This window comes from Telmatherina bonti, assembly GCF_933228915.1.
Source record: "Telmatherina bonti genome assembly, chromosome: 8".
Taxonomy (NCBI): Eukaryota; Metazoa; Chordata; class Actinopteri; order Atheriniformes; family Telmatherinidae; genus Telmatherina; species Telmatherina bonti.
Window position 1 is genome coordinate 23,152,303 of NC_136626.1, and position 8,214 is coordinate 23,160,516.

An 8,214-nucleotide genomic window follows, 5' to 3' on the forward strand; every position below is an offset into this window, starting at 1 on the left:
GCAAACACAATAAATTAGGCCAGTAAGATAACCAAGACAGCCCAATTACCTCTGACTGAACTATACAGATGCTCAGGCAGATGATAAAAAAAAACAAAAAACCCCACAAGCCTGTTAAAGCATCTGCAATAAATAATGAATTCCCTATGCAATAACTGTTCCATGTATAAAAACAAAGTATGTATATAAAAATTAAAAAAGAAAACATGCAGGTCTGTTTGTTTTGTTTTTGAAGAATGAATTTTAATGTCTTTTATTTGATTCTGGAAATGTCTTAAATGGAATGATTTTCAATGTGATGGGGACAGACTGGAAAATGATCTAATCATTAAAATCGTTCACAGTAATACATTTAACCATTTCAATAATCATTACTTCTAGTAGTTTTTATGTAAAAAAAAAATAACAACAACACATTTTTAAGTCCAGTGCAGAGGCTTAAGATGAAAGATTTAGTTGTAAATGTATTCATGACATAATTTGTGGCACTTTTTTTTTCATTTTGTAATGGCTCTGTGATTTGGACACCCGTGACGTCATGAGGAGGCGAGCCTTTCGGCCAGTCAGCGGCGGCAGCCCCGCTGCTCATCATCTCCTCTGTGTTTGCATCATGGGGAAGGTGAGCTGCTATTAAAGGACTCACACATCTGTCTCCGCGCTCAGAAACGTTGTGGAAAGGCTTCGCAATGGAGAGCCCCGTTGACAGAAGAGAGTGAGTATCCAGGAAGTGGACAGCGTCCGTTTTTTCCAGCGTTTTCATTCAACCTGTTCCGCATCTACCGATGAACGTCAAGTTTGCTAATTTGTCTCTCAGCGCTAAGAGGCGAGAGTAGCACATAAGCATTATTGGCAGAGTTACGTCGCGATAAGTCCGATGGTGATTTAACCCAACAAGCTTCCTCGTCAGCTCATGAATCGCTGCTTGTCATAGAGGAAGCCAACCATCATTTAGCCGTCTGTCTGCTGAGACTCCCTTCACGTGAGACTGATTTGATTGTCAACTGGGTTTCCTTTGTCTGTCATTTAAAATGACTTTTCTCATAATTGATTGTGAGTTGTGACTCATTTGTTCTAGAGATATAAACTCTTTACTTTGGAGCTGTCATTGATTATGTGTAACCTTCCTGTTTCTGCAGGATGGAAAGTGGGGAAAATTGTGTCCTCAGGACCCGCAGCCATGCCATGCCAAAGATGCCAAGCTTTTCTGATTTGGATAGCTCTTCAGATGGGGGCTCTAGTCCTGGAACACCCCAACAAAGTAATGGAGACAATCACATCACCAGCAACGGTAAGAAAATCTCACCCACTTAGAAGAAAGTGGGAAGGCACTGACCTTTACTTCTAATGATATTTTAAAGCATGGTTACATTTCTGTGGATGGATTTCATACAGAAACCACGCCATGCTCGGCCTCAGCGTTTTCTTTTACCTTTATAATAGTTGAGCCCAGTGGTGTAGTCCAGGGTATACAGAGTTTACCCACTTCTTTTTCAGTCAGCATAGAGTATACCCACTTCGAAATTTCTACACTCCCTGTGATGCTGCTTTTACAATTGCAAACATCCCCACACATGTAGCTACGTCCCCCAGCAGATCAGCTGAGGTTACTGATGCTACCCCGGATGCAGTTAACCACATTAACTTTAGCTTGATCATAGACATAATGAAGATATATGTACATAAGTCTTTCAGCCTGTCTCTCACCAGCTCTATGTGCCAGTATCATTTTAGTAATAAGCAGAATTTAACTCTTCCTCCCTGAAACCGAAGAGCAGAAATTATGTGACAATGAACTAATATACTGGTGGATTTTTGAGGTGAACTAGATAGAGTAGTCTTAAATGTCACTTCTTATGAAACAATGTTTTGGTTTTTGGTTTTTTTTTAAAACAAAGGCAAAAAATTTAGAGTATACCCACTTTTCGAGGGACCACTACACCACTGGTTGAGCCTGTCAAATACTGCCTTTACAAGTCATATCTGTCTGGTTGTGCTTAGAGTGAAAACATTAACCTTACAGTATTGACATTGTCCTGCGAGATGGGTGGAATATTACTGTTGACCTCAGTAATGAAAGAAACTTGTTCATCGTCAGACAGCTGTTCATATTAATGACCAGTGGCAACTTAAGCATATGTGATGCTTATCTGACTACCCTTATAGTGCAGTTCCTGTTAGATTTAGCCACTTTGGATCTAAAGACAGAACTTTTGCTGTTTGATTGACTCATTTTTTATAAGTCATGTAATGTAGTGCCACACTGCAGTTCTGTTGAGACAAGGTGCCTTCATTGATTCTGATGTTCATTTAAGTGTGTCTACACTGGAAGAATCATTCACAAAACAGCTTGTTTACTTGTTTGTTTTTTGTTTTTATCCTCATGTGTTCTTGTTCCAATTTCAGGGAGAATTGAAGTGGAACAGGTGATTAGCAAAAAGCTGCAACTAAAAAGGAAAGCAGAGGTTAGTAAGTTGATAACATGGACTAAGATATCGACATATTAGTGTGATAATGGGTCACTTTAAACATATACAGAGCATAGAGTGATACTGAAGGTCTTTCATTTCTTTGCATCAGTTGCCTTTTTAACATTTGTTTTAATTGTTGCATAAATTTATATCTAGGATGTAAGATTTAAATAAATATTTTGTGAGAAACCCTGTAAATCCAAATGCCTGCCACAATAATTTAAGAATATCTCAATCCTTAGTGGTGTGACAGATCTGATCATATTATTACTGTGTGTGATGCGATTTCTCATCAAGATGAAAATTTCAATTATCTGACCTTTAGGAAGTTCTGTGAGGAACAGAAAGACAGTTGAGTGGGAAAAGAATCAGTATTCTGAAAACAAATTTATCATGGTTTCTGCTTGTGATGAGTCATTTTTACAAAGTTGCTCATGACTCCTTTAGTAATAGGATCAGGATAGTGATGTTTGCTGTTTATTTTAGTTATTAACAAAAGACATATTCAGACTTGCTGGAGGTTAAATGAGTCCATCCCAAATTGAGCTTTCCAAACCATGCCGGCAATCTTCCGGTTGTCACAGTTGCTGTTTAAAATATGAAAGCACTGGTAGCTGTTTCTGGCTGACAGAAACTTTCCAGTCACCTGCATATTCAGAAAGACCACAATTAATGCCAAAGATGTGTATTCCATATTTGTTTGAGTGTGTACAATAACTACATCTGTCCTCTTCTTTTTTCCAGCACTTAAAGAGTGATCTGATGCGTCAGTTTGATGGCCAAGTCAATGAGTTTATGGACAGTCTAATAGAAGAATCAGCAAGCCTTGAAGCAGCGCCTGTATCGGCCGTCTTCTCACCTCCACTCTCAGACAAAGAGAGGAGCAAGCTTGGGTACAAAATTCAGTGTCTATGTAACCTCATTAAATTTTGAAATAAATATGTATAAATGTATATGCTGAGTTACAGCAGACGTAGATATCTTTTCCTCATTTGTTTTGTACTCATACTTGAGGTCTAGGTATGAATAAAAATAACACATTTACTCATAATTTCTCTCATTGTGTTTATTCTCCAGGAACTTTCGACCTCCCCATGGCCAGGGAAAGCAGTTTGTAAGTCGCAGATCCCTTCTGGAGTAAGTTGATCCTTGGATGCAAATTGCATTTAAATATTTCTCACAAAACACCAAGGTATTCAACGATTTGAATTTCATGCACCGGTAGTAATTTGGTTTTACCACTGATTGAGGATTATGTAATCAGTTCATTGCAGCTGTGCTGGCATCCAGTTCAAATGATCTGTTTCTCCCCAGTGAGCTGTTCGAGGTGAACCACATCAGGACGATCTACCACATGTTCATTGCTCTGCTCATTATCTTTATTCTCAGCACACTTGTGGTAGATTTCATCGATGAAGGCAGGTAATGTACAGTAAAATGGCTATGAATCATATAACTTTGAAAAATAGCATCTTGTCTGCTTTCTTTTACTTTTTTGTTAGAATAAACATAATAAAAAAAACTAGTAACCGTATGTTTCACATCTTTGCTTCATGTCTTTTGGCTCAGGCTGGTGTTGGACTTTGATCTGCTGGTCTATGCATTTGGACAGTTGCCTCTGGTGATGAGCACATGGATCTGCATGTTCCTGTCTGTGCTCCTTGTTCCCTACACCCTATTTTATGTGTGGTCACAGAGCCAGTTAGGCTCTCATGGTCACTCCAGGTTGTACAGTTTGCTGCTTGGCTCTGTGTTCCTCCTCTACCAAGCTCTGGGTTTGGGATTCCTCCCCACATATGTGGTGGTGACTAATAGTTTACCACCTGCATCCTGCTTTATCATCATCCTAGAACAGGTAGATCAACTCTGACTAATTTTGATCTGATTATAATGGCTCCATTCAGAGTTTAGAGTTGTATAGCACCCACTTATTTTTCTTAATACAGGTACGTTTAATGATGAAAGCCCATTCCTTTGTTAGGGAGAATGTACCAAAGGTCCTGGCTTGGACAAAAGACAAAACAAGTGAGTAACCTTCTGGCTTCAGTATGACTTTTCATCTGTATTCGTGAATGATTATTCTTCACCAACACAAAGAACTTCTCTGTCCTTGGATTCAAAAGCATGTTTCCACTTTTGTCAACAGGCCCTGGTCTAGTGGTACCTCAGGTTTCTCAGTATCTCTACTTCTTGTTTGCACCCACACTGATTTACAGGGACAAGTACCCTAGGTTTGATTTCCTCTTCATTTCCTCATCATTTTTTAACTCCACACAAGTGGACACGGTTGACTCTTGTTTTTTCTCCTCATTGAATTCAGGAACCCAGTGATCAGATGGAGCTATGTGGCCACAAAGTTCCTTCAAGTATGGACTTCTTTTGTTTACTGATCTAATATAAGATCAGAATTTGAAGGTATCAGTTTCTAATATTTCCAACCATATCCCTCCCATTCCGCAGGTACTCGGCTGTCTGTTTTATGCGTATTACGTGTTTGTGCGGTTGTGCATCCCGCAGTTTCACAGCATTAGTCTACAGCTGTTTGATCTGCGAGCTATGGTCCTCTGTGTCTTCAACTCCATATTACCAGGTAAGTCTTGCTACACATCAGCAAACACGTTAACAAACTCTCTTACTAAATTGTTTTGTTTTGTTATGTTATCTACAGGAGTGTTGGTTCTTTTCCTGGGCTTCTTTGCTTTTCTCCACTGCTGGCTCAATGCTTTTGCTGAGATGCTTCGCTTTGCAGACAGGATGTTTTACAAGGTACTGCTGTTATCTTACTTACAAAAATAGTGGCTAGTCCCAAATAGTAATTGACAAAATTTTGATTAAACTCACTAGGACTGGTGGAATTCAACGTCTTTTGCCAATTATTACCGCACATGGAATGTAGTGGTCCACGACTGGTTGTACTACTATGTGTACCGAGACTTCCTGTGGGTGAGTGGATTTTCAAACAAGAACGAATGTCGCATTTCAGTACCTCAAACCTTAGCCATGTAAAATCCATGGATCAGATTAAATGTTATACTAAAAATGTTTGAACGCGTCTGTTTGTCTTGCTCTTGTCATTCCAGATATCGCAGAAGCGTTTCCGGCCAGCGGCCGTGTTTTTTGTGTTTACAGTGTCTGCGGTGGTCCATGAGTATATTCTTGCAGTTTGCTTTGGTTTCTTCTACCCTGTGCTCTTCTGCCTCTTCATGTGCTTTGGACGTAAGGGGAAAAAAATGACAATCACACACCTGAGTGCATTTTAACAATGCAGAGAGAGCATGAGTTGAGAATTTAGCACAACCTACCTTGTCTGGATCATGAAACTCAAGATGGGCCTGTTTGTTTTCCGTCATGTTTCCACTTCTGTTTTATTTCTTCATCCTCCCACAGTGATGTTCAACTTCATTTTGCATGACCAAAGGAAAGGCCCCATTTGGAACATAATCATGTGGACGTCCCTGTTCTTGGGTCAGGGATTCATAATCTGTCTGTACTCCCAAGAGTGGTATGCCCAGCGCTACTGTCCCCTGAAAGAGGTAATGGCATTTTTTTAAGATTAAGTAGTTTCTTTTTCGATTGTATTTTGTAATTAGCTATCAAGCAGAAGTACAAAACTCAGCATGATGTTTTTGTTCCAGTCTACCTTCTTCGACCTGCTGAAGCCTCGCTCGTGGAGCTGTCAGAGGACTGATGGGAAGCTCTGAAACACTTTGACCTGAAATGGAACTTACAGGATGAAGACTATTACTGAACAGTATAAGCTCAACCAGCCTTTCCATTAATGTTATAACTTCTAGTCCTCTGTTTTATTTTATTGCAAATAAGGTTATGAGTCTTGAGTCTTTGTATGAATGTAAAGGAGAGTATCTGCTGAAATGCCAAAACAGCAAAGTCACATTGATGCCTTATCTATTTAAAATGTTCAAAGGTAACCCCTACAAAAAAAGTAGTTTAAGTTCACTTGTGAGCTTCTACTTTTATGCACTATGGATGTTTCTGATGTATCCCTTTGCCTTGATCAACTGTGAAACCACACCTTGTACCAATAACTGAGGCAATAATGACATGGCAGCTGAATACAACATCACACAGAGCAAACATTGTTCATATTTGCAGTAATTGTTAATATTTAACAACATTTGCAGTTGCTACATTATAGTGAGATTTCAGTGTTGTATGGGAAGACTAGACATGTATTTATTTTCAATGCAAATAAGATTTATCTTGAAGAATGAGCACTGTTTGGTGTTTTGTATCAATCGGAGAAACTGGTTTCTGTATAATCATTTTAGGATCACAGTCATATTCATAATCTTATTCATAAAAATAGCCTAATGATTATATTTATTATGGAGTCATAGTGTTGTAGTGAGGAAATTGTTTATGTCTGAAATTCAGATGATTTAGTCAAACAGATCTCCGTGGTGACTTTTCTGACAATCTCCAGCTGCCAACCCACATATTCGGAGGTTGTGTTATAAATTATAGTTGAAAATTATGAACTCACATTGAATACTGACGTCCATGTAGAAAGATGTTAAAAATAGCAGTGACAGTTATGCTATACATTGCAAATATAGAGTACTGGATGAATCACTCAACTTCATTCAATGGCTTTGAATGTAGACATAAGTATTATTGGGAAACTTTCTTCAAAAACAACAAATGTGATTTTGCTGATAGCATGTTATAAAATGGCATAAAATTATTTCTGCTATAATACGACTGTTTAAAAAAAAAAGAAAAAGATACCTGAAAAGCACAAAAGGCTAAAGTTTGCATTGTCATTTAATCAGCATTTTGTTCATGCAAGTATTCTCTTTAGTCATCTTAACAGACTAATTTATTAAGATATTCTATTTTTTTGTTGAAATGATGTAATGACTGTATTTTGGGAAGACTTTATTCATGTTTAGTGCAGGGAAGCTGTGTTTATTCTCATGAAGAATCAGTTGCACGATCCGAAGTAAAGAAAAAAACAGCTACAATAAAGAAGTCCGCACATAAAGAGAAACGTCCACAAGGTGGCACTGCACTAAAGTTTTATATTAATATTCTATATGTGTGTGAGTGTGTAAATATATATATATATATATATATATATATATATATATATATATATATATTATGTGTGTGTAATCGAAATGCTTGTAGATTTTGTAAAAGAAAACGATAATATTTCTAATTGGGAGCCACATTGCTGATATAGGGTATACGTACAATTTTGTGACTGAGCTCTGCCTATTTGATCGACTGGTATCATATTTTATGTGTTGATTGTAAAGACAAGTGATACAGAACTTAAACATCGAAATATAAATAAAGATGTACACAGAACACAGGATTGTAGGTGTGTTTTACATCAAATAATGTGTCGTTTGATAGTTTCCATTTTTTATTTAAATATGATTTGCTTTTATGTAAAAAAAAAATTAAAATTTGAGTGACTTATATTTAATGGACAATTATCTATTAATATTTGTCAGTATACATTAAATGCATGCTGATATTTTACATTTCAAATTAATAACAGCTTTGTAGGATAAGAAACGCCACAAACCTTTGAAGCAGGTTCATGTTTAGTTTCATGATAAAGGTTTTTTTTCCGCACTCTAGAATCTAACAGCTAATCGGCACCTTCATGCTGCCACTAGGCGCTCCAGTGGTGGAGGGTCGCGCTGACAGGGGACTGAGGTGAACCCCCACCTTGTGCAACACATCTTCTATTCTGCGGTAAAGATGGCGGCGT

The 8,214-nt window shown here is 37.9% G+C and overlaps 1 protein-coding gene across 1 annotated transcript; it reads left to right on the forward strand.

Moving 5' to 3' along the window:
* Nucleotides 1–671: 671 nt before the first annotated feature.
* Nucleotides 672–6,169, forward strand: soat1 (sterol O-acyltransferase 1; the record flags this gene model as incomplete). The annotated part of the gene is made up of 16 exons (XM_079245645.1): nucleotides 672–712; nucleotides 1,137–1,288; nucleotides 2,404–2,462; nucleotides 3,213–3,361; nucleotides 3,546–3,605; nucleotides 3,783–3,890; nucleotides 4,038–4,323; nucleotides 4,415–4,493; nucleotides 4,615–4,699; nucleotides 4,789–4,834; nucleotides 4,929–5,058; nucleotides 5,137–5,234; nucleotides 5,313–5,411; nucleotides 5,549–5,684; nucleotides 5,856–6,001; nucleotides 6,104–6,169. The coding sequence occupies exons 1-16, from the start codon at nucleotides 687–689 to the stop codon at nucleotides 6,167–6,169; spliced, it is 1,725 nt and encodes a 574-aa protein (XP_079101771.1). The 5' UTR covers nucleotides 672–686.
* Between the last annotated feature and the right edge of the window lie 2,045 nt (nucleotides 6,170–8,214).